Raw genomic sequence first — 26,133 nt, 5'->3', positions numbered from 1 at the left:
GCACGGGAAAACGAGTCCCGCGGTGACTCCTATCCGGAGGCTCTGAGTTGCGAGAACTACAACTCCCACAAGGCTGCGCACAGCGGGCCCTCCCCGGGAGGTATTACCCCGCCCCCGGCAGTGGGCCTAGCTCCTCGGGCCGGCAGGTTGGAAGTCACGAGAACTGGCGGCCAGCGTGTGTAGGAGTGAATCCGCTAGTTTGCCAAGCTGATTGGGTAAGAGACATGAAGACAGGGGTAGATAGAATTGGGTAGTGAAGCCGATTTATTTTGGGTCTACTGAGTGTAGAAGACTTCCTTGAAGTCCTGGAAGTTGGGGTTCCTGAATTAAGAGCCACGTACCGTTTGCGAAGGGCGGCACTAGGCGCTTTATATTTAATTTTCATTTGCTGTTTCCCTTCTATGTTTAAAGAGGCTTAAATCGTTGCAAACGTATAGAACTTCAAGCTCACTGATGTGTTTATTTACATCCAGAATATTTCCTGTGGAAAAATCCAGGCTCTGCCTGCAGATGTCCCAGTGACTAAGCACCTTAGCTAAGCCTCAACCACCTGCTGGTCTGGTTTCTCATGAATATACAGCGGCCCCAAACCACTATTCCAGATCTTTGCAACAGAGCACAGTGAAACCATCTGTGTCCATCTCAAGGCAAAGGTCAAGTTGTGAGAGTCGGAATATGTTGACATTAAAAAAACCAAATTCAACAGTCAGTTTGAAGATCTAATTGGCTTTATTCAACTATTCATGAATTGGGCAGCATCCCATCTAGCAACTAGAAGAATGCTGGGAGTGGTTGTACAAAATGGAAGGCTTTTAATAGGCAGAAGGAGGGTGGGGCAAGAAGGTACTAAAAAAAGAAAAGGGTTCCCCTTCTGGGAAGGGGGCCCGCAAGGGTTTTATCATGCAGATTGCCTCTTCTGGGGGTGGGAATGGGGGTTGATGGAGAGGGACCACGTGACAGGTTACCTTACTGGTGCTTAACCAGAAAATTCCATACTGGTCCACTAACATTACATTTCTGGGGGAGGCAGAAACTGCAATTAGACATGGGTACTAAACCTAGATAATAAATCTAGGTTTGGTATCATGGGCTTTAGCACTAGTGATGCCACTTTGGGCCTGTGGTTTTCTTTTTAACACCATCCAACCAATTCTTTTATCATTCTAAATTCTATCATTGAATCAAACTGGGCAAGATGTGAGGGCAACATACTTATGGAGTATGGCTCCTGACCTGAGTCTAAACTAGTTCACCAAGCTAGAAAATTCTGAATGTCCTACTGTCGGGAAGGGTCAGTTGGGAACACTGCACATTGTCACAGTTTTCCCCCTGGCCTAGCCCATGGACTCACTTCTCAGAGTCTTACTGTGTGTCCTGATACTATTAAAAACTGAAAGCTGTTTTCCTAGCTGAAGTAAGGTATCAGGAGCACCAGACAACTCAGCTTCGGAACCTGTGTAATGAAATGTAACCTCAGTGGGGAAAGCTGTTCTCAGCAGTTGAGTGAAAACATGGTATAACTTTAGTGCAGAAGGGCCCTGGTGTTTGAGCAGCTTCAGCAGTCCTGGTTGTGCTAGCACATCAGAGCAGCTTCAAGGCAATGTAATGTTGGCATCTGGATGCCATTCCCTTCTGCATAATGGACAGGCCACCCTAGTCCACACCCTTACCCTGGCAGCCTCAGCACAGACCTGTCAGGCATCATGAGCAGCACCTTTGACCTGGATAAGCCTGTGCTGCCGGGGTGCCGTGTGTAGTTGAGGTGAGGAGCAGTGCTGTGGCTGGCTTAGCAACAGATCTCTGCAGGAAGCCAGAGCAAGTGAGGTTGGAAAATGACGGATTCCATGTGGCACTGTTTGTCAGCACATGTGAGACAACACTTGGGAAGCCCTGTAAATATTTGGTGTGTTATGTACGGTGGTGCTGGTAGTGTTAGTAAATTGCAGTTTAAAAGAAAGGCTAGAAATCCTGAAATCATGCTCTGGGGCTGCAGAGTGGCAAGGGTGGGGGGGTGGTAGGTCGTGGGGGACCGAGCAACTTATATGGTGACCTTGGCTTTACCATCAGGCAGGTTTGGCTTGGGAAATAAGCCCTCTTCCCACCAAATTGTCCTCAGAGGGTTGGCTTTAATATTATGCCAAAACTTGGTTTGAATTATGAGATAAGGAACAACCACATTCACTGGTTTTTTTGTTTGTTTGTTTTTTTAAAAAAAGACACATTTATTCAGCGTCATGATCAGACTATTACATTTAGCAATCAACAGCATGGGCGCAAAAAAAAAAAAAAAAAAAATCTACATTAAAACCCTTTGTTGGAATGCTTTACATTTTCCACAGAACAGAAACTAAAATAACCTGTTATACAATTAGTCACAAATACAGTCCTCGAGTTTTTTTGCCCATACACATGAGTATTGTCTAAAACATGTCTTCTTTGTAGCAGCTAGGCTCTGCCACCACTGTGCTTGGCTGAGTTCACAAATCTGTTGTAACCTGTAGCTTCCCTGTCACTTCTCTGGCTCTCCTCACCTGCTAAGCTTTGTTTCCTGGCAGTAATCAGAACCTTCTGCCACTGCCATAACTACTGCTGCCGCTGGAACCACCATAGCCACCTTGGTTTCGGGGTTTGGCAAAGTATTGGCCTCCACCACCATAGGGGCCAGAACTTCTGCCTCCAAAGTTTCCTCCTCTCATAGGTCCAAAATTTGAAGATTGATTGTTGTAACTGCCAAAATCATTGTAGCTTCCACCACCTCCAAAATTGCTTCCTCGACCACTGAAGTTTCCTCCACGACCAAAGTTGTCATTCCCACCAAAACCACCTCCCCGACCACCACCAAAGTTTCCAGAACCACTTCGACCTCTTTGGCTGGATGAGGCACTAGCCATCTCTTGCTTTGGTAGGGCTTTCCTTACTTCACAGTTGTGGCCATTCACAGTGTGGTATTTCTGAATGACAATCTTGTCTACAGAGTCATGGTCATCCAAGCTTACGAAAGCAAAGCCTCTCTTTTTGCCACTGCCTCGATCAGTCATGATTTCAATCACTTCAATTTTCCCATACTGTTCAAAATAATCTCTTAGGTGATGTTCTTCAGTGTCTTCTTTAATGCCACCAACAAAAATCTTTTTCACAGTTAAGTGGGCACCAGGTCTTTGAGAATCTTCTCTTGAGACGGCCCTCTTTGGTTCCACAACTCTTCCATCCACCTTGTGTGGCCTTGCATTCATGGCCATATCCACCTCCTCTGCAATGGCATATGTGACAAACCTGAAGCCTCTGGAGCGTTTGGTGTTTGGATCCCTCATTACCACACAATCTGTGAGCGTTCCCCATTGCTCAGAATGGCTCCTCAGACTCTCATCGGTTGTTTCAAAGCTCAAACCTCCGATGAAGAGCTTCCGCAGCTGTTCGGGCTCTTTGGGTGACTCTGACTTAGACATGACGGCAGTGGAGTGGGGGGAGACGTCAACGATGCTTACTCGGCGGCGTCCACGGGCAGAAAGGAGTAATCTACCGAACGTATCTCACATTCACTGTTTTATCTCCAGTAGTGAACACAGTGCTTGAGTCATAAGTACTCCATAAATACTTGCGGAATGAAATTATAGAATATATCGTAGGAATGTTGTTGAGGACATTGTTCATTACATCATTTATTGCTCCCTATATAAATCGCCTCTTGAGAAATTTGTTTTAGTGTTAGCATTAGAACAAACATTAAAACGTATGAAGATTACTTTTCCTTCATTTTTGCCTTGGCTGATAGGAAGCTTGGAGCTTAATTTTAAACTTAACCACAGCAAATATTTAGAACCTAACAGCTAGTGTAACTGTGATCTTTTCCTCCAGGATATCACCCTGGATTGGAAGGGGGCAAAACTGGAGAAAGGTCAGGCTGTTGCAGGCTTCCAGGTGTGAAACCTTTAGGAGGGAGAGTTAACAATAGAGAGTGAGAGGGAGGAAGGCGTCAAGGATGACTTCTTAGTTCCTAGGTCGGGCAACTTGCAGAGGATGCCTTTTACCCGGAAGGAGGTTGAGCAGAAAGTAGCAAGTTAATTTTGAATATGTACTTTATGAGGTTACCTGTGAGGCATGTAAGTACAAATGCCCTCTAGATTTCATGGATCTGGAACTCAGGATAAATTTGGAGTAGGAATATATAGGTGGAACTCCTCCACGCATAGTTATTAATTGAAACAATAGGAGCGGTTAAGATTCCCAGGGTGAGTAAGTCGAGTAGGAGAGAAACAGGGGGCTAGGACAGGACTCTTAGAGTTACGGAGCAAGGGCTCGCTGCGGAACCCGCATAGAGGCCAATACTATGGCACTGGCTTTTGAGAAAAGAGCTTTATCTTGAGGTCGACTGATAAGGAGGTGGGAGGCAAGGCTCTCAAACTTGTGTCCTTGATCTGTCGTCGGGGCAAAGTTTAAGGGGTTAGAGAAATTTCAAACCTGGAAGCTGATTGGCTAGTCTTGAATTAGTCCATATGAGCTACTCATGCTGCTGGAAGCCAGGTTTTTCTTATTGAAGAACTTCTCACTTTGTAAAGGGCTCTGGTGGCAACACTTCCGGAGGCAAGTCAGGTTTGTGGGTTCAAGCCCCACCCTAAGGGAGCCAATATAAAAGGTTACAGCTGCTGAAGTACTTAGAGGATTGAAGACCAAAACCCTGGGTTAGAGTCTGCAGTCTTTGGATTTCTCTGCTTGTCTATGTTTGTCGGTGACTGTTTTATTTGTGAGGAATTGGCCAATAGGGTTAACTATTGGATGACTGCAGCAAAGCTTTGCTGAATCTGCTGCCTGTCATTTTGCTCTGGTTATCCTGAGGAAAAAACACTTCCAAAATGGGGAATGTTAACAGTACCCCTGCTAATTTAACAGGAAGGGGGGAAAAAAGAAAGAAAAACAATCATATCAGTTAGTCTAAGGAATAGAGTAAGCACAGTAAAAGTAATTAGGAAATATAAGGAGTAAAATCAGTGAAATGGGAGCTAGGAGAAATCATCAATTTCCAAATGGGAGGTCAGCATGGATTAAAAAGCAAAGCTTTGTGTCTTTAGAGTGATTTGACGAAAGACAGATTAAAGAGAAACAAAACAAGTGGGGCAACATTATTAGACAAATAGATATTTTAGGAAGGTTGAGATTGTTAAGGTAGTAATGGGACAAACAGTGATTTTACAATATATAATTACTTGCAGTTTAAATAAGAAATACAGTAGTCAAACTTGGCCTACATTTAGCCAACTGTAAAATAAAGCAAAAAATCTTCCAAAACACAAGCAAAACTTGATAAGAACATTTTTGTGAAAATAGCTCTTAAATACATCTAGAGAATGGCCTGAGAAGATTGAAGTATTTTGAAGATGGAGATAATGTTTCTAATGCAGATAATAACTAGAATCATCTGGGTATAGATCTCTATCAGTAAGTTTGTGCTTTGTTCTGTTTGTACCTGTCCTTTCTGATAACAATATGGTTCTTTTAGCGATGTGCTTTATCCCGTAATTTTTAATGTATTGTGTTCTTGGTGTTCTATTTGACTTCCTACTGTATATGGTATACTGGAGTTATGAAAAAGAAGAAAATGATTTTCTTTTGTAACACTGCCTGGCCCAGTATCAGCTGGGGTCAGGGGAAAATGGCCCAAGAATGGGTCTTCTAATTGTAAGACTATTTTACAATTAGACTTGGTTTGCAAAAGAGAGGAGATATGGGACAAAATCAGCTTTATCCCTGTTTCTTGCAAGGGAGGAGTCTTTTACAATTAGACACATTTTAGTTTTTCTTCATTGAGAATTTTAACCCTCTTTTGTATGAGCCAGACTATCAAGGAGCTAGCATTGAACTGCTTTTACACACACACACTATTTTGAGCAATATAGTGAAGGAAATCTGGTCAGCCAGCTGCAAAACTCAGACTTCACGAAGGGCTTGTTTTTCTTCAGAGAAGGAACTCCCAGATGGAGAACCCTTGGCTGTCCTACCATCAGCTCTGCCTTGCACTGTGGTTATCAACTTTCTTCAGATCAGGAGTAGGCAGGTACAAGTAGTGGGCTCACGACGTTTGACCTTGACTGGTTTTTCTAAGTTGTTTTGTTCAGCAGTTAAAACTGCTGAACAGTTTTCAGCAACGAAACCTGAGTCTCTATATCAGAATAAGAATTTGCAGAAGATATGTAAAGTTATGGTTCAGAGGAAGACCCTCAGAAAAAACCTGTTTTCCCTGAGTCAGAGCCCAGTGATGATCTCGACTTAACTACATTTGGCTCCTCCTTTGGTGCCTCCCGCCATTCCCCCGCCTTATGAAAGGGGAAATCCCTCTGAGTGGTGCCGAGGCTTCCACCAGCAATCCTCCTAGAGCCCCAGGTCTGGCCCCAGCCCTGTACCCTTCCTAACCAGATAGTCAACAGGGTCTCCCCACCCCATACCCGCGAGGGTACTCAATTTGACCCAGGGGGTACTCTGCCTCAGGCAGGGCAATATCCATGCAGACAAGTTCCCACAGGTCTAAATGACCAAGGTCAACCCAGGGGATCTGAATATGTGCCCTCCTCCTTTTCTATCTCTGATCTGTATAATTGGAAAAAAGCATATTTAAAGCACAGCTTTCCATATGTGCCTGAATGCCCTACTCCCTTGTTGAGGCAAGGTCTACTAACAAAATTAAATGACTTTCTCAGCAGAAAAAGCAAGCCTGCACCCTCCAAGCTGCACTATTACACCTGGGAGACAAGCCTCAACCAGAAGTCCCTGAAGAAATTCTACAAAAGGTAAGAGCATATGTTTGGGCTGACCCAATAGTAGCAGAACTCTGTCCAGGCACCAAGGCTCTAAATTTAAAGCAGTGCCCTTTAAAGAGGCATGTGAAAGAAGGTATAAAGCCTCTGCTAACCACCTGTCTTAAATCCCAATTAATCTGACCTTGTCATTCCCCATATAACACTCCAATCCTGCCGGTATGAAAACCTGGGACAAAAGATTATCGTTTTGTGCAGGATTTGGGAGCCATTAACCAAATTGTAGAGGATACATTCAGTGTGCCAAATCCTTATACGGCTTTATCTGGAGACTTTTGCTGGTTTACAATTCTGGATGTAAAAGATGCCTTTTATTGCATATCCCTAAGTCCTGAGTCCCAGGAACTGTTTGCCTTTGAATGGGATGATCCAGAGACTAATATAAAACAACAGTATTGTTGGATGGCACTCCCACAAGGATTTAAGAATGCTCCCACCATCTTCAGGGAAGCCTTAGCCAAGGACTTAAGGGACCTCCAATTAAATGAGGGAATGTTACTTCAATATGTGGATGCTAGTAAAACTAAGGAAGCTTCAGACCAAAATACAATCCTCACTTAAAATTTTTGGCAGACCAGGGATATAAAGTCCAAGGGAAAAGTACAAATTTCTCAACCAACTGTAAAATATCTAGGATTTGAGTTATCAAAAGGACAAAGAAACTGACTGCCGGATCGAAGGGAAGCATTAGCTAGGGTGGTTGTACCCACCACCAGAAGGCAATTGCAAGGATTCTTAGAAATGGCTGGGTTTTGTCATATTTGGATTCCTAACTTTGGACACATGGCCAAACTCCTATATGAGGCTCTTAGAGGAAGTGACAATGGACCATTAAGATGCACTCCGGAATGCCATAAGGCATTCCATACCATAAAAAAATTGAAGAAGTCTATTCTAGCAGACCTGACCTGACTGATCAGCCTTTAGAAAAGCCAGATGTGGAAATGTTTATGGATGGGAGCAGCTTCATGGACTGGGGACTTCGAAAGGCTGGGTATGCAATAGTAACTCATCAGGAAGTCCGAGAAGCAGAAGCCCTCCTCCAGGTACATCTGCCCAAAAGGCAGAGCTCATAGCCCTCGTGAGAGCCCTGCACCTTGGAGCTAAGGAAAAGTTAACCATTTATTTATTTATTTTTAGTAGAGTTTTTGCTTTTTTTTTTTTTTTTTTTTGGCCACGCCATGTTGCATGTGGGATCTTAGTTCCCTGACCAGGGATTGAACCCATGCCCCCTGCAGTGGAAGCACGGAGTCTTAACCACTGGACCACAAGGGAAGTCCCCAAGGTTACCATTTATACTGATTCTAAGTATGCCTTCTCTGTAGTGCATGCCCATGGGGCCACATGGAAAAAGAGGTCTACTAATATCAGGAAGGAAAGAAACGCAGAGAGGAGATACTGGCCATATTAGACTCTATTATAATGCTGAAAGAAGTAGCCATAGTACATTGCCCGGGCCACCAAAAGACTGATAGTTATATAGCTAAAGGAAATAATTTGGCTGATCGGGCTATAAAACAGGCAGTCAGAAATGGAAATGGATCTAGAGAGAGCAGACTAATGGGGATTTCACGATGACTCTCAGAAGACTTAGATGGTAATTGGTACCAAACAACCAAATAAGGCTGGATTTATAAGGAATAGGGACTAGTGCTTACACCTGAGCATTTAATGGAAAGAATTATTACTCATCTACATCTAGGAGCCCATTATGGGAGGGATGCAACCTATCATTGGCTACAAAGGTTTATTATTGGTTCGCAAACTCAAAGGACCATCCAAAAAGTAATACAAAATTGCCTGATCTGCATCAGAAACAATCCTAAAACCAGGCCATGCCCGATAATAAAAGGGGTGCAAGCCTGAGGGACAAAACCAGGAGATGATTGGTAAGTAGACTTTACTGTTATGCCAAGAACCATGGGAAATAATAGACATTTGCTCATATTTGTGGACACCTTCACAGGATGGGTCGAAGCATTTCTATGCTGAACAGAGAAAGCTTCCGAGGTAACAAAGGCCTACTAAAAGAAACCATCCCTCCTTTTGGGTTGCCTCTTTCTATTCAAAGTGGCAATGGAGGAGATTTCATAGCCAAGATAACTCAAGGGGTGTCTCAGACCCTCGGAGTATAGTGAAAGTTACATGCTTCATGGAGACCTCAGTCTACGGGAAAGACTGAAAAGGTGAATCCTACCTTAAAAAAGACAATCACCAAAATATGTCAAGAAACAACTTAACTTGGGATAAGGTCTTACCAGTTGCCCTGCTTAGGGTAAAAGTAGCCCCTAGAAGCAAGCTCCAAATGAGCCCTTATGAAATGTTATATGGGAAACCCTTCCTTAAGACAAAGTATTATTACAGTTTTGAAAATGATCATGCAGCATGAGTAGCTCATATTGTAGAAGAATTAGATACTATAACATGTTTTCATGGATTCCCAAAGGAGTAAGGTCTGTTTCTGAAGGACTGTTAAAGTTAGGAGTCATACTTCTTTGTATCTTAGGGTTAATCCTTTCATTCATCAGATTTTGTACTTATTGTCTATCATGTATATTTAAAAAGGCTTCCCCCACTCACATGATGATTGCTCAAGACAAGAGTTCAAGCTAGAATTTGCAAATATTTATAATTAGATGCAAAACAATTTCCTTCCTGTTATAAAAATCACACCCCCAATCAGCAGGAACAGCTAGAATGGTCATTGCCCTATTTGCCTCAAGACTGAGGAATGTACAAAGAAAAAGGGGGGAATTGAAATAGCACGTAAAACATCGACCAGCTTCAACTGTTTTTGTCTCTTTAAATAGGTTGTTGATTAATCAAACTGAAAGAGCACTGGCTTAAACTTTTACTTCCTTAAAACAGGTTGTTGATTAATCAAAGCTGGAGTCATTTTACAGAGGTAGCACTGTGCATGTGCAAGACAGGAACCTGTGTCTCCAGGATGACCTTGGAACCAAGAATCTTCAGTCTGCAGAACTCAAAGAATAGAAATCTTGCCACCAGAGCCCTTTACAAAGTGAGAAGTCCTTCAATAAGGAAAAGCTGGCTTCCAGCAGCATGAGTAGCTCATATGGACTAATTCAAGACTAGCCTATCAGCTTCCAGGTTTGAAATTTCTCTAACCCCTTAAATTTCACCCCAGACGCTGGGTTGAGGAGACAGGTTTGAGAACCTTGCCTCCTGTCTCTTTGTCAGTCGACCTCGTGATAAAGCTCTTCCTTTTCTCAAAAATCAGTGCCATAGTACTGGCTTCTATGCACATCAGGCAGCGAGCCCTTGCTCAGTAATGTAGGGAACACCACCATTTAAGGGAAGGGCAGAGAAAGAGAGGCCTGAGAAGGAGAATGATAAGGAGTGGCAGAGATAGAAAAGACTTAGGTATCAAGGAAGCCAAGAGAAGAAAGGTTTGAAGAAGAAGGGAATGGACAGCAGTGTCAAATGGAACTGAGAGGTCAAGTGATGGACAGAGCAAGTGTCTCCTGGATTTGACAAAATATTCTTTGGTCGCTAAAGTGAGAGTGGTTTCAGTGAAATAGTGGGGTGAAAATTAAGTGGGTAGTGAGTGGGAAGTAAGTGTAGACATCTTCAAGAAGTTTAGCTGAGAAGAGGAGGTGAACAAGTACAGTATCAGGAGGTGTTTGATTCAGGAAGTTAAGGGAGAACTGTCTTTTGAAGATGGGAGAAGTTTCTATGTATGTTTAAATGTTGATAGAAAGAAGGCTATAGATAGGGAGAGGCTGAAAATACAAGAGACAGGATAATCGAGTGAAGTGCTTAAGAGGGTAGGAAAAGATGAGAAATAAATGTAAAAGTCATTAGCCTCTGAAGGAGAAGGTACATATTGGCAATGTTGACAGGTGGGAAAGAAAAAAGAATAGGCATAAGTGGAGTTACATTTATAGTGTGGGAATTAGAGGGGTTTTGGGGGGCATAGTTTATTTTTTTCTGCAAAATCAGTGGGGTGGGGGGTTAGGTTTGGTACTTCTTGAAGATTTGAGGAACATGGGAAAGTGAAATATCTGCAGCATACACGGGAGAGAGGGTGATGGCGAGGTAACCAGAGGCTTAGCTGGTCCCCAGGTGATTCTGATATAGGAGTTCTTCAGATCACACTTTGAGAACTACTGATAGGAGGGGATTATTTTATTCTGGGAGAGTTTTTTACAAAACGGGAGAAAATTGCCAGCTGCAGGGTGGGGCGGGGACAATTAACACAAAGAGGTATCATTGATGGGGCAAAATCTCTAAGGAAATGGGAGTTGTGATAAAGAAGAAAGGAGGAAGGATCAGTCTTGGACAGGAGATGTGTCACCTCTCCAACTAAGATCAGTCTTAGGCAGAGAGAGCCTGAAATCCTCTTTCATTAAGGGTCACCTCTTTCCGTTAAGATGGGAAAGGAGGTAAAGATAAACATGGAGGCAGGTAACATTGGTAGTTTCACTTCCAACAAAATTTTTCCCTGGTGATAATCTCCAGCAAGCTTGGAAAAGAGAAACTATCAATAACATTATACCTAGCATTATGCTAAATCTTTCTCATGCGGTGTGTCATTTAATCCTCCTAGTAACTTAAGTGGAAGGTCCTATCACCATTTCATAGAGAAAGAAACTGAGGTTACAGAAGTTAAGTAACTTGTCCAAGGATGCACAGATCTTAAGGGCAGAGTCTAGGTAGTCTGAATGTGGACCCATGTCTGTCTGACACCTGAGCCTACACTATGAGCCACAGATATTATACTGCTAAACTCATTGGGGAAGGGGTAGTAATTTGTGTGACATTTTGCATGGATGATACCATGCAACATGGTAGCATGGGAGATTGAAACTGTTTTTCCTTCATGACTTCTCACCAGTAAGTCTTTCTTCCTACCATCACCTCAGTCCTGATTGATGGCTTTTTTTTTCCTGAATATCATTTAGAACTTTGTTGCAAATGGCAGAAAACTGACTCAAGCTGGCTTAATATGAAAAAAGAAAAGGAATTAATTAGCCCGTGTAATTGAAAACTTCAGAAGGCTTAGCTGGGTAGAAGCTCGGATAATAATGGTTTCTGGTTCTTTTGAAGCCTCCAGCTCCATCTCTCACTCTTTTGCCTTTTCCGTGAAACTTTATCTGGTGACTCCTAGCTCCTCCCTGGGTCACACGATGGCTATAGCAGTTCTATCTCTTTACCACTCAGTATATCTAGAAACAAAGATTTCCCCCCATATAAACAAATCCTGGGCCTCGGTCATTTGCAAGATGAGACGTGTTTTTTAAGTTATAAGAAATCATTTCCAACCATCTCTGGAGTTCAAGGGGAAGTCAAACCCACCCACATGAGCTAAAGGGTTACAGGTAGTTCTTCAAAGGAGACTCGAAACAGTTTTTACCAGAAAAGGGTGACTGGATGATGAGGGGGAAATAACAGATGTTTGCTTGCCTCTCTCCCAGCTTTTTTCCCCTCATTAATCAACTTCCTATGTGATTGTCAGTGACTCAAGCTGAAGTTGCTGACCTTTTGGCAGAAGGAGGTGGGCTTAATACTCTCTACAACTCTTACCGGTCACATCTGTGTCTATACATCTTTGTCATTTCCTGGTTTAAACGTCTCTATTGGCTCCACATTGCCCACGGAAGAATGATTTACAGTATCAGTGTTTAATGGTCCACCACTCTGGTCTTCCATGGTGTTTTAAAGTCCTGGAATACTGGCATTTCTGTTGGTGTGATACAGTTATTTTGGAGTTTAAAAAATCTGAATCATTTATGTCTTGATACATACCAGAGACATGCTTCATTAAAATCTTGAATCAGATATAAGTGCGCTTGTTTAGAAAGCCATCTTCTATACTTCCATAATCCTTAAGCAAAAGAAGAAAATAACAACCACCAAAGCAAAGCTTCTAATGCAAGAATAGTTCTTATCTATTACAAAGATTTCCAACAAATGGAATAGGAACAGAACACTATTGGTATTAATATGGTGTCCGCATTAGAATCTCCATTTATGTAAGATGAGACAGGAAGATGAAGACAAGTGAGAAATACTTTCTTTGAAGCAAACAAACAAAAACAGCTTGTTACAAACAAATATTGTCCCTGCAAAGAAAGAAAATATTGTCCCCCCCCCAAAATTATCTCCTCAAACTTATTAACCAAGCGATAGGGTTGTTTGAAGATAAGGGACTAGAGAAAATACTGATATTTAAGAACATCTTATAACTATCTCCTTATCATTCCCTTAACCAGCGTACATTCAGAATTTTTTAGCAACTGGAAAGTTTTTCACAGCTCAATGATGATATCATTGATAGACTAATATCACTTTAAAAACAATTGTAATTTTACTTAATTTTAAACCTAATTAAACTATTTTATGTAGAATTTCCTTTAAGCAATATTTTATTTTTATATTAAAGTGATATGTTTAATATATTTGCATTTATGCCTATGAATTTTTATATTTGAAATGTATTAAATACTTAGTTTTACTGATCTCGGGTACTTAATATGTGAAATAAGTACCAAAACCTCCTGAAATTTTATCCAGTATTTAAATGACTGTTTAGCTTGGCGCTGGAGGCCCTTCCTGTCAGCCCCTTGTCTACAGTCCCAGCCGCCCTCCTGCATCCCCATCCCAGGGATGGATATGTTTATCTATGTTTCCTTTTCCAAGTAGAGCTTGGATCCAGTCACCTCTATTCCTTTGCTGGAGGCCCCTTCTTCAATTTTTACCTGTAAAGGTTACATGGAACGAGCACAACTGGTAGAATGGAATCTTAAAGCAAATTCTTTTTTGTCTCCTACTATCTTTTTAAGTCTGCACCAAGGGGCTATTTGTCTCTTACAGTTAGAACAGACAAAGGTTGTCCCTCAGAGGTAATAACAGTACTGTCACTTTTTAAGGCACAAAATGTCAACCAGGCATTTAAATGGGAGTCCGAGATGAGAATTGTTGTAACTTCAACTTACAGTTGAAGTGTCTCCTCTCCTCCAGCTTCAGCTGGCTGCAGGCTAGAAGTCTGAAATTTGAAGATCAGGGAGAGAAGGGCTCTTGGCTTCTCTCTTTCCTCCTCTCATGCTCCTTCTTCTCTTCTCCCATCTTACAAACTTGTTTTTGGCCCTTTAGGGGCTGGAGCCTGGGGAGGGGAATTCGTGGATTCACAGAATTCTTGGTTGATTGATGCTGTGGAAGTGATCTAGCTGGTGCTCTCTGGACCTTGCAGATGTTTGAAGCCAATTTCCCTCTTGAGGGACTTTCATGGGTTCCTCAGACCTTCCCTTTCTCCACTTCTGCAGCATCTACATGTCCAGCAGCAGTTCATTTCCAGCTTTCACCCCCGCAGGAGGCCATTTTGATCAGGGGCTAAGCATAACCATGCCAATTCCCTTTCCCTCAGGGATCTCATTTGGTCCATAGGAAACACCATTCACCCAGACAGACTCTGGGAGTGTAGCTACCTCCGCACACCTCAGCCCTCAAGATTTTGATTTCTCCAGTGTGAGCCAGTCAGCAGACCTGTGTCCCTCAAACTGTAGGAGACACACATTAAGCTCCACAGATGGTTCCCTCAAAGTCCTGTCCTTTGGTTTGAGGTAAGGAGCGGATATCCCTTCTCCTCATTCACCCTTAGTGAGGAGGGTAGAATTCTTCGTACACAGTAGTTCCTTCCAAAGAAATCCATTTCAAAAAGCTTCCTATCAGCATCCCTTTATGCCGTCAATGTGCGTGACTGTTTGAGAGTTACCTGCCTCTCCCTTCTCCCCTTTTTACCATCTATGTTTTGGTCCAACACATAGCTCTGGAATGTGCCTCAACTGAAGCTTTTATTTTAACATCTTGTTACGTCCCTAAAGGTCACTTTCATGCCTCTACCTCCACAAAATCTTCTTCATCAGCCCCAAGGTAGTAATTTTCTACTTTGCCAAACTCTTAGGTGTGGATCATTATGCCATTCACATGGTACTTATTTTCTGCCTTGTATTGTAGTTACTTAAGTACAATTATTTCCACCAAAAATTTGTAAGTTCCTCTAAGGTAGACACTATGCATCTTTGTTTTTATATCACTAAAGTCTTACACACAGTATGTACATAATATTTATTATATCCAAGAAATGGATTGCTCAATATTGCTGTGTATGGTAAAGTCTTGGAAAGTAGATAATCTTTCCAATTCAACCTCTATCTACCGTCCTGAGTTTTAAGCACTGTGGCCAGTTGAGGATACAGGCACAGACAAGACATAGTCCTGTCCAGAAGCACTCATAATCAGCAGAGGAGATGGTATATTACAAAAAGTTACATAAGTCTACAATAAAGGTGTGATCTAAAGGTTGTGCGTAGGAGGGAGTGGTTAACTAACCAGGAGGCTCAGGGAAGTCTTCGTGAAGTTGGAACTACTTGAATTTTTTTAAAAATTGAGCTATGATTTACAGATCATGAAGTTCATGCTTTTCAAGGATACAATTCAGTGATTTCTAGTATGTTCACAAGGTTGTGCAACCATCACCACCTTGTAATTTCAGAACATACTCATCACCCTCAAAAGAAACCTCACGGTCCTGAGCAGTCCGTCTCAATTCCCCCTCCGCCAGCCCCTGGCAACCACTTACCTACTTTCTGTCTTTATGGATTTGCCATTTCTGGACATTTCATATAAATGAAGTCATACAATATGTGGTCTTTAGCATCTGACTTATTTCTCCTAGCATAATGTCTTCAAGGTTAATCCATGTTGTAGCACATATCAGAATTTCCTTCCTTTTTTAGGTTGAATACTATTCCACTGTATGTATATACCACTTCGTCCATTGATAGACATTTGTGTTATTTCCATTTTGGGGGCTATTGTGAACAATACTGCTATGAACATGGGTGTGCAAATATCTATTCGAATCCCTTCTTTCAGTCCTTTTGGGTAGACATCCAGAAGTGAATTGCTAAATCATACGGTAATACTGTGTTTAATATTTTGAGAAATCACCGTAATATTTCCCATAGCAGCTGCACAATTTTACATTCCCACCAGGAATGCAGAAGAGTACCAATTCCTCCAAATCCTTGTCAACATTTATTTTCTGTTTTCTTTTTGTTTTTTTATAATAGCCATCCTAATGAGGTGAAGCAGAATCTCACTGTGGTTTGGGTTTGTATTTCCCCAATGATAGCGATTATCTTTTCATATGCTTTTTGGCCATTCGTATATCTTCTTTGGAGAAATTTGTATTTAAGTCAAAAAGCTCATTTTGGGTTTGTTTTTGTTTTTGTTTTTAACTTTTATTGAGGTACAGTTGTTTTGCAATGTTGTTAGTTTCTACTGTACAGCAAAGTGAATCAGCTGTATGTATACATATATCCCCTCTTTTTTGGATTTCCTTCCCATTTAGGTCACCACAGAGCACTAAGTAGAGTTCCCTGTGCTATACAGCAGGTTCTCATTAGCTATCTATTTTATCCATATTACTGTATATACGTCAATCCCAATCTCCCAATTCATCCCACCCCACTTTTCCCTCCTTTGGTATCAATGCATTTGTTCTCTACGTCTGTGTCTCTATTTCTGCCTTGCAAACAGGTTCATCTGTACCATTTTTCTAGATTCCACATATATGTGTTAATATACGATATTTGTTTTTCTCTTTTTTTAAATTTTTAAATTTTTTTTTTTTTTTTTTTGCAGTTGACAAGAAAATTAGTTATTTCTGAGATATACATTTTAAAGTAATAACTAGGATTATGACTTATAATATTATACCAGAACATATAAGATTTTTAGAAATTTCAGGTAATGTCTGAAACATTTATATTAACATATTTCCATACAAATAACCCAATGAAAGTTTAGTATTAGTTGTTTTGTTTGTTTGTTTATACTGCAGGTTCTTATTAGTCATCAATTTTATACACATCAGTGTAAAATTTTTAAATTTTATTTATTTTTTTTATACAGCAGGTTCTTATTAGTCATCAATTTTATACACATCAGTGTATACATGTCAATCCCTATTGCCCAATTCATCACACCACGATCCCCACCCCCCCACAGCTTTCCCCCCTTGGTGTCCATACATTTGTTCTCTACATCTGTGTCTCAACTTCTGCCCTGCAAACCGGTTCATCTGTACGATTTTTCTAGGTTGCACATACATGCGTTAATGTACGATATTTGTTTTTCTCTTTCTGACTTACTTCACTCTGTATGACAGTCTCTAGATCCATCCACGTCTCAACAAATGACTCAATTTCATTCCTTTTTATGGCTGAGTAATATTCCATTGTATATATGTGCCACATCTTCTTTATCCATTCGTCTGTCGATGGGCATTTAGGTTGCTTCCATGACCTGGCTATTGTAAATAGTGCTGCAATGAACATTGGGGTGCGTGTGTCTTTTTTTTTTTTTTTAATAGAGAATTATTATTCAAATGGAGGAGGGAGAAATTCAAATAGGAATTATTTATTTATTTATTTATTTATTTATTGGCTGTGTTGGGTCTTCGTTTCTGTGCGAGGGCTTTCTCTAGTTGTGGCAAGCGGGGGCCACTCTTCATCGCAGTGCGCGGGCCTCTCACTATCACAACCTCTCTTGTTGCGGAGCACAGGCTCCAGTCGCGCAGGCTCAGTAGTTGTGGCTCACGGGCCCAGTTGCTCCGTGGCATGTGGGATCTTCCCAGACCACGGCTCGAACCCGTGTCCCCTGCATCGGCAGGTAGATTCTCAACCACTGCGCCACCAGGGAAGCCCAGCGTGTGTCTTTTTGAATTATGGTTTTCTCTGGGTATATGCCCAGTAGTGGGATTGCTGGATCATATGGTAATTCTATTTTTCGTTTTTTAAGGAACCTCCATACTGTTCTCCATAGTGGCTGTATCAGTTTACATTCCCACCAACAGTGCAAGAGGGTTCCCTTTTCTCCACACCCTCTCCAGCATTTGTTGTTTGTAGATTTTCTGATGATGCCCATTCTAACTGGTGTGAGGTGATACCTTATTGTAGTTTTGATTTGCATTTCTCTAATAATTAGTGATGTTGAGCAGCTTTTCATGTGCTTCTTGGCCATCTGTATGTCTTCTTTGGAGAAATGTCTATTTAGGTCTTCTGCCCATTTTTGGATTGGGTTGTTTGTTTCTTTAATATTGAGCTACGTGAGCTGTTTATATATTTTGGAGATTAATCCTTTGTCCGTTGATTCGTTTGCAAATATTTTCTCCCATTCTGAGGGTTGCCTTTTCGTCTTGCTATGGTTTCCTTTGCTGTGCAAAAGCTTTTAAGTTTCGTTAGGTCCCATTTGTTTATTTTTGTTTTTATTTCCATTACTCTAGGAAGTTTATCAAAAAAGATCTTGCTGTGATTTGTGTCAAAGAGTGTTCTTCCTATGTTTTCCTCTAAGAGTTTTATAGTGTCCAGTCTTACATTTAGGTCTCGAATCCATTTTGAGTTTATTTTTGTGTATGGTGTTAGGGAGTGTTCTAATTTCATTCTTTTACATGTAGCTGTCCAGTTTTCCCAGCACCACTTATTGAAGAGACTGTCCTTTCTCCATTGTATATCCTTGCCTCCTTTGTCATAGATTAGTTGACCATAGGTGTGTGGGTTTATCTCTGGGCTTTCTATCTTGTTCCATTGGTCTATGTTTCTGTTTTTGTGCCAGTACCATATTGTCTTGATTACTGTAGCTTTGTAGTATAGTCTGAAGTCAGGGAGTCTGATTCCTCCAGCTCCGTTTTTTTCCCTCAAGACTGCTTTGGCTATTTGGGGTCTTTTGTGTCTCCATACAAATTTTAAGATTTTTTGTTGTAGTTCCGTAAAAAATGCCATTGGTAATGTGATAGGGATTGCATTGAATCTGTAGATTGCTTTAGGTAGTATAGTCATTTTCACAATAATGATTCTTCCAATCCAAGAACCTGGTATATCTCTCCATCTGTTGGTATCATCTTTAATTTCTTTCATCAGTGTCTTATAGTTTTCTGCATACAGGTCTTTTGTCTCCCTAGGTAGGTTTATTCCTAGGTATTTTATTCTTTTTGTTGCAATGGTAAATGGGAGTGTTTCCTTAATTTCTCTTTCAGATTTTTCATCATTAGTGTATAGGAATGGAAGAGATTTCTGTGCATTAATTTTGTATCCTGCAACTTTACCAAATTCATTGATTAGCTCTAGTAGTTTTCTGGTGGCATTTTTAGGATTCTCTATGTATAGTATCATTTCATCTGCAAACAGTGACAGTTTTACTTCTTCTTTTCCAATTTGTATTCTTTTTATTTCTTTTTCTTCTCTGATTGCTGTGGCTAGGACTTCCAGAACTATGTTGAATAATAGTGGTGAGAGTGAACATCCTTGTCTTGTTCCTGATCTTAGAGGAAATGCTTTCAGTTTTTCACCATTGAGAATGATGTTTGCTGTGGGTTTGTCATATATGGTCTTCATTATGTTGAGGTAGATTCCCTCTATGCCCACTTTCTGGAGAGTTTTTTATCATAAATGGGTCTTAAATTTTGTGAAAAGCTTTTTCTGCATCTATTGAGATGATCATATGGTTTTTATTCTTCAATTTGTTAATATGGTGTATCACATTGATTGATTTGCGTATATTGAAGAATCCTTGCATCCCTGGGATAAATCCCACTTGATCATGGTGTATGATCCTTTTAATGTGTTGTTGGATTTTGTTTGCTAGTATTTTGTTGAGGATTTTTGCATCTATATTCATCAGTGATATTGGTCTGTAATTTTCTTTTTTTGTAGTATCTTTGTCTGGTTTTGGTATCAGGGTGATGGTGGCCTCATAAAATGAGTTTGGGAGTGTGCCTTCCTCTGCAATTTTTTGGAAGAGTTTGAGAAGGATGGGTGTTAGCTCTTCTCTAAATGTTTGATAGAATTCACCTGTGAAGCCATCTGGTCCTGGACTTTTGTTTGTTGGAAGATTTTTAATCACAGTTTCAATTTCATTACTTGTGATTGGTCTGTTCATATTTTCTATTTCTTCCTGGTTCAGTCTTGGAAGGTTATACCTTTCTAAGAATTTGTCCATTTCTTCCAGGTTGTCCATTTTATTGGCATAGAGTTGCTTGTAGTAGTCTCTTATGATCTTTGTATTTCTGCAGTGTCCGTTGTAACTTCTCATTTTTCATTTCTAATTTTATTGATTTGAGTCCTCTCCCTCTTTTTCTTGATGGGTCTGACTAAAGGTTTATCAATTTTGTTTCTCTTCTCAAAGGACCAGCTTTTAGTTTTATTGATCTTTGCTATTGTTTTCTTTGTTTCTATTTCATTTATTTCTGCTCTGATCTTTATGATTTCTTTCCTTCTACTAACTTTGGGGGTTTTTTTTGTTGTTGTTCTTCTTTCTCTAGTTCCTTTAGGTGTAAGGTTAGATTGTTTATTTGAGATTTTTCTTGTTTCTTGAGGTGAGATTGAATTGCTATAAACTTCCCTCTTAGAACTGCTTTTGCTGCATCCCATAGGTTTTGGGTCGTCGTGTTTTCATTGTCATTTGTCTCTAGGTATTTTTTGATTTCCTCTTTGATTTCTTCAGTGATCTCTTGGTTATTCAGTAGCGTATTGTTTGGCCTCCATGTGTTTTTTTTTTTTACAGTTTTTTTCCTATAATTGATTTCTAATCTCATAACATTGTGATTGGGAAAGATGCTTGATATGATTTCAATTTTCTTAAATTTACCAAGGCTTGATTTGTGACCCAATATGTGATCTATCCTGGAGAATGTTCCGTGTGCACTTGGAAGGAAAGTATTCTGCTGCTTCAGATGGAATGTCCTATAAATATCAATTAAATCCGTCTGGTCTATTGTGTCATTTAAAGCTTCTGTTTCCTTATTAATTTTCTGTCTGGATGATCTGTCCATTGGTGTTAGTGAGGTGTTAAAGTCCCCCACTATTGTTTTACTGTCGATTTCCCCTTTTATGGCTGTTAGTATTTGCCTTATGTATTGAGGTACTCCTATGTTGGGTGCATATATATTTATAATTGTTATATCTTCTTCTTAGATTGATCCCTTGATCATTATGTAGTGTAACAGTCTTTATTTTAAAGTCTATTTTATCTTATATGAATATTGCTACTCCAGCTTTCTTTTGATTTCCATTTGCATGGAATATCTTTTTCCATCCCCTCACTTTGTCTGTATGTGTCCTTAGGTCTGAAGTGGGTCTCTTGTAAACAGCATATATATGGGTCTTGTTTTTGTATCCATTCAGTCAGTCTGTGTCTTTTGGTTGGAGCATTTAATCCATTCACATTTAAGGTAATTATCGATATGTATGTTCCTATTACCATTTTCTTAATTGTGTTGGGTTTGTTTTTGTAGGTCTTTTCCTTCTCTTGTGTTTCCCACTAAGAGAAGTTCCTTTAGCATTTGTTGTAGAGCTGGTTTGGTGGTGCTGAATTCTCTTAGCTTTTGCTTGTCTGTAAAGTTTTTGATTTCTCCGTTGAATCTGAATGAGATGCTTGCTGGGTAGAGTAATCTTGGTTGTAGCTTTTTCCCTTTCATTATTTTAAATATATCCTGCCACTCCCTTCTGGCCTGCAGAGTTTCTGCTGAAAAATCAGCTGATAACCTTATGGGGATTCCCTTGTAAGTTATTTGTTGATTTTCCCTTGCTGCTTTTTCTTTGTATTTAATTTTTGATAGTTTGAATAATATGTGTCTCGGCGTGTTTCACCTTGGGTTTACCCTGTATGGGACTCTCTGCATTTCTTGGACTTGATTGACTATTTTCTTTCCCATGTGAGGGAAGTTTTCAACTATAATCTCTTCAAATATTTTCTCAGACCCTTTCTCTTTCTCTTCTTTTTCTGGGACCCCTATAATTTGAATGTTGGTACATTTAATGTTGTCCCAGAGGTCTCTGAGACTGTCCTCAATTCTTTTCATTCTTTTTTCTTTATTCTGCTCTGTGGCAGTTATTTCCCCCATTCTATCTTCCAGTTCACTTATCCCTTCTTCTGCCTCAGTTATTCTGCTATTGATTCCTTCTAGAGTATTTTTAATTTCAGTTATTGTGTTGTTCATCACTGCTTGTTTCTTCTTTAGTTCTTCTAGGTCCTTGTTAAATGTTTCTTGTATTTTCTCCATTCTGTTTCCGAGATTTTGTTTGTGTGTTTGTTTGTTTTAACATCTTTATTGGAGTATAATTGCTTTACAATGGTGTGTTAGTTTCTGCTTTATAACAAAGTGAATCAGCTATACATATACATATATCCCCATATCTCCTCCCTCTTGCGTCTCCCTCCCACCCTCCCTATCCCACCCCTCTAGGTGGTCACAAAGCACCAAGCTGATCTCCCTGTGCTATGCGGCTGCTTGTTGCTGAGATTTTGTATCATCTTTACTATCATTACTCTGAATTCTTTTTCAGGTAGATTGCCTATTTCCTCTTCATTTGTTTGCTCTTGTGGGTTTTTACCTTGCTCCTTCATCTGTAGCATATTTCTCTGTCTTCTCATTTTGTTTAACTTACTGTGTTTGAGGTTTCCTTTCTGCAGGCTGCAGGGTCTCAGTTCCTCTTACTTCTGGTGACTGACCCCACTGGGTGAGGTTGTTCCAGTGGCTTGTGTAGGCTTCCTGGTAGGGGGCACTGGTGCCTGAGTTCTGGTGGGTGGAGCTGGATCTTGTCCCTCTGATGGGTAGGGCTACATCAGGTGGTGTGTTTTGGGGTGTCTGTGAGGTTAGTATGACTTTAGGCAGGCTGTCTGCTAATGGGTGGGGTTGTGTTCCTGTCTTGCTGGTTGTTTGGCATGAGGCATCCAGCACTGGAGCCTGCTGGCCATTGGGTGGAGCCGGGTCTTGGTGTTGAGATGGAGACCTCTGGGAGAGCTCTTGCTGATTAGTATTCCCGGGGGTTAGGAGTTCTCTGGCAGCCCAATGTCCTGGACTCAGCTCTCCCACCTCAGAGGCTGAGGCCTGACCCATGGCCAGAGTACCAAGACCCTGCAAGCCACACAGCATGGAAGAAAAGAAAAAAAAAAAGAAAGAAAGAAAATGAACAAACAAACCCCCAAGACACATGGTAAAATCAAAGCCAAACAGACAAAAACACACAAAGAAACACACATACACAAAAAAAAGAAAACAAAAAAGAAGAGAGCAACCAAACAAATAAACGAACCTAGAAAGGAAAACAAACAATAAAAACTAAACTAACAAAAACAAAACCAAAAACAAGAAGCTCATTTTTGAACTGAGTTGTTTGTTTTTTGTTGTTGACTTGTAGGAGTTCTTTATATATTCTGGATATCAGTCCCTTATCAGGTATATGCTTTGCAAATATTTCCTCCCATTCTGTGGGTTATCTTTTTCACTTTGTTGATAGTGTCCTTTGATACACAAAAGTTATAAATTTTGAAGTCTAATTTTTTTCTTTTGTTGCCTGTGCTTTTGGTGTGATATCTGGTAATCATGTTTGAAATGTGAGTGTATTTGGAAGAACAGTGCTTTGTCATTAGTCATTAGAACATGTGTGCATAATGTATTGGTCATTTTCTAACTTTAGCCGGTGACAGTTAGGTTGTAGAAAAAAGAGAGGAAGGTACCTGAAGAAGAGGTTGGGGTAGGATGTCACAATGAGTGAAGGGACTTTTGCCAGTATTAGAGCAATAGCTATCCAACAGGGAAAAGCAGAAGGGTTCCTGGTAGGGGGAGAGAGATGTGTTGAGAAGAGGAAGCACTAACATTAGATGAAATGGTCTTATTGAAATACGGTGAAAGCAATTGTCCTGAAAAAGCTGTGAGGGGGTGCTTTTAAAAAACATCCCTCAGAGTCTTCTTGGTACTGTAAATTAGGGAAGCATGCCATATGTGAAAGCATTATAAAAGTGCTATGTAAGATTGCATTATTGTTTTTAATATGTTTGTTCAATCAATGAACATATAAAAATGGAGCATAGTAACTTGGACCTAGGAGAGATGTAGTATAAATGGAAATACAGCACCTAGATCTCTCTTCCAGGAAAGACTTACTGCCCACCTGCAGGGAGTGTGATCAACAGAGAGGTCATGCCCTTCTGCATGCAGCCTGCATTTGGTGATTGAGAGGGTTGAGAGAATAAAGGTCAGGCCATTTTGACCCAATGTGGGACACTCTTGTGGGCATTGCTTGCTCTTAACTTCCTACTGAGGTGGCTAAGATTTTCTCAGGTCTTTACTACAGTTTAATGTCTTCCTCTGCTTAATCCTTCTTCGTCTTCCTTTCTTTACAGTGCTGATACCCCTAAAACATCTTATACCAAACTCCATCTCAACATCTGCTTCCAAAGAACCCAACCTTAGAGATGATTTAATCTGAACCCTATCTTTTCTAGATAATAAAGATTATTTTTTCCAAATTCAAAACTATTCTCACTTCTTATAGAATAGGTAAATATTTATGTAGAAAGAAAAAAGAAATCATGCATATTGGCCACCACCTTTGGAGACTGGTGATAACAATCTTAAGTAACTATTCCAACCTTTGAGTGTATCATAATTTACTTACCTCTTAAACGATTATTATTGTTTCCAGTTTTTTTCTGGTTTTTCACTAGCATAAATAATGCTATAATAAACATTTTGTGCATAAAGGTTTTATGTGTTCTAAATTATTTTCTTAGGATAGATTCCCAGAATTACTGGGTTAAAGGGTACTCCATATTAAAGGCTCTTGTTGGATGATTTTCCAGAGGGTTGAACCAGCTTTCACTATCATTAACAGAGTACAACATGGCAATGGCATTCCCATTTCAGTGCATTTTCTCTGTCATTTTATAGACAAGATAATTACTGGTTAAATAGTAATTTGTGACAGTGTAGTGTCTCTGTCACAAATTTAGATGAATTTGTGAATTTAGATTACATTAATTCTCGTTAGCCCAAAATGCGTATAAAACCTAAAAGTGTAAAGCAGCTCTTCTCATCAGCTCACCAGTATTCTTTACTCTCAGGCATGGAATGCCAATCTTCAGAGGATGCTTTTGTGGGGAAGGTGGTGAGTAGGTAGTGATGGTAAATGTGCAGAGATTCCTCCCTGGGGAATCATTAGAGATAAATCACAAAGGGAGGGGCCTTAAAAAGAACCAGCGGGGCGTGGCGGGGGCGGGGGAAACGACTTCCCTGGAGGTCTAGTGGTTAAGATTCTGCGCTTCCACTGCAGGGGGCATGGGTTCCATCTCTGGTTGGGGAACTTAGATCCTTCAGGTCACGCGGCACGGCCAAAAAAATAATAATAATAAAAATAAAATAAAAAATAAATAAATTAGGCTTAAAAAAAAGAACCAGCTGGGCAGAGACTGCAGCAGTGGAAGGGGACCCGTGGGCTAGGTGGGTCCCCCTGTTTCTATCATGATGCTACATATATGTGGTAGCAGTGGACGCAAGCACAGCAGAATACTTGGGACAACTGCACAAAATAAAATGTTATTTCATTTTACAAAATGGTGACATTCTGTAACACTTTCCATAACGTTTTTTTTTTAATTGGGGTATAGTTGTTTTACAATGTTGTGTTAGTTTCTACTGTACAACGAAGTGGGGTAGAGTTCCCTGTGCTATACAGCAGGTTCTTATTAGTTATCTATTTTATACATATTAGTGTATATATGTCAGTCCCAGTCTCCCAAATAACTTTCTTTTTTTACTTAACAAGTCATAAAATTTCTGTGTGCTCCAAGGACAATGGTGCTTCAAGGACAAAGGACGACCCTGCCTGAAAAAGTGTCAGCATTACACCCCTGCCGGACTCTTAATCGCCCTCCCCACCAGGTTGCATGGTTATGAAATTCCTGAGCCCACCTGGGCTACGCCCACCTGGGCAACGGGACCTGTCCCAAATAAGGAAAGGCATCTGGGCTGTCCCATTCTCACCCTATAGAAGGAAGGTATATGTGCCTCGACCAATCAGTAAACGAAATTTTCACCTCGGACCATTCCTTTGTTTTCTGGCTGTAAAAACTGATCAGTACCACATGTTCGGGCTCAACTAGGAAGCTGAACCCAAACTGGAAGTTGTCTCCCAGACTACTAGAAAGTCGGCCCGCTGTTCTGGCAGTGACCCTTCCCTCTAATAAATTCTATCTTCTTTACATCCTGCCTTGTGTCTGGAAATTCTTTTCCAACCCGGACCACAACAATTTCCATGTCATTAAATATGGGTCTATGTATGATTTAGTTTGCATTGTGCTAAATGAACTATATAGATTCTGAAATAGGTACTAATGTTTTCATTTTAAAGATGAAGAAACTGGTGTGCAGAAAGTTTTCAAAACTTCTACAGGTCCCACAACTAGTAAGTGGAGGAACTCCTATTGAAATCTAGTTGCATCTAACTCCAAAACCCAAGATTTT

General features: G+C 40.4%; 1 protein-coding gene and 1 long non-coding RNA gene across 3 annotated transcripts; one reads left to right on the top strand and one right to left on the bottom strand.

The window, feature by feature from the left end:
• The first annotated feature begins 26 nt into the window (after positions 1 to 26).
• On the top strand, positions 27 to 25,842 carry LOC133088237 (uncharacterized). Of its 2 annotated transcripts, XR_009700496.1 has the most exons (4): positions 27 to 215; positions 6,690 to 6,779; positions 9,675 to 9,917; positions 24,015 to 24,096. It is a non-coding gene; the product is annotated as an uncharacterized LOC133088237 (long non-coding RNA). The 2 variants fall into 2 exon arrangements; XR_009700497.1 differs by lacking the exons at positions 9,675 to 9,917; positions 24,015 to 24,096 and adding an exon at positions 25,436 to 25,842 and having other exon boundaries at positions 30 to 215.
• LOC133088236 (heterogeneous nuclear ribonucleoprotein A1-like) lies at positions 2,559 to 3,491 on the bottom strand. The gene has a single exon (XM_061186081.1). It carries the CDS (start codon positions 3,444 to 3,446, stop codon positions 2,559 to 2,561), a length of 888 nt encoding a protein of 295 aa, XP_061042064.1. The 5' UTR covers positions 3,447 to 3,491.
• Positions 25,843 to 26,133: the final 291 nt, after the last annotated feature.

This window comes from Eubalaena glacialis, chromosome 3 (genome assembly GCF_028564815.1).
Source record: "Eubalaena glacialis isolate mEubGla1 chromosome 3, mEubGla1.1.hap2.+ XY, whole genome shotgun sequence".
NCBI lineage: Eukaryota > Metazoa > Chordata > Mammalia > Artiodactyla > Balaenidae > Eubalaena > Eubalaena glacialis.
The sequence above is the reverse complement of the archived record's forward strand: the minus strand, read 5'-3'. Positions and strand labels throughout refer to the sequence as shown.

Bases quoted from the DNA above. Each gene is read 5' to 3' on its own strand.
- LOC133088236 (XM_061186081.1), bottom strand. From the start codon at position 3,446: ATGTCTAAGTCAGAGTCACCCAAAGAGCCCGAACAGCTGCGGAAGCTC.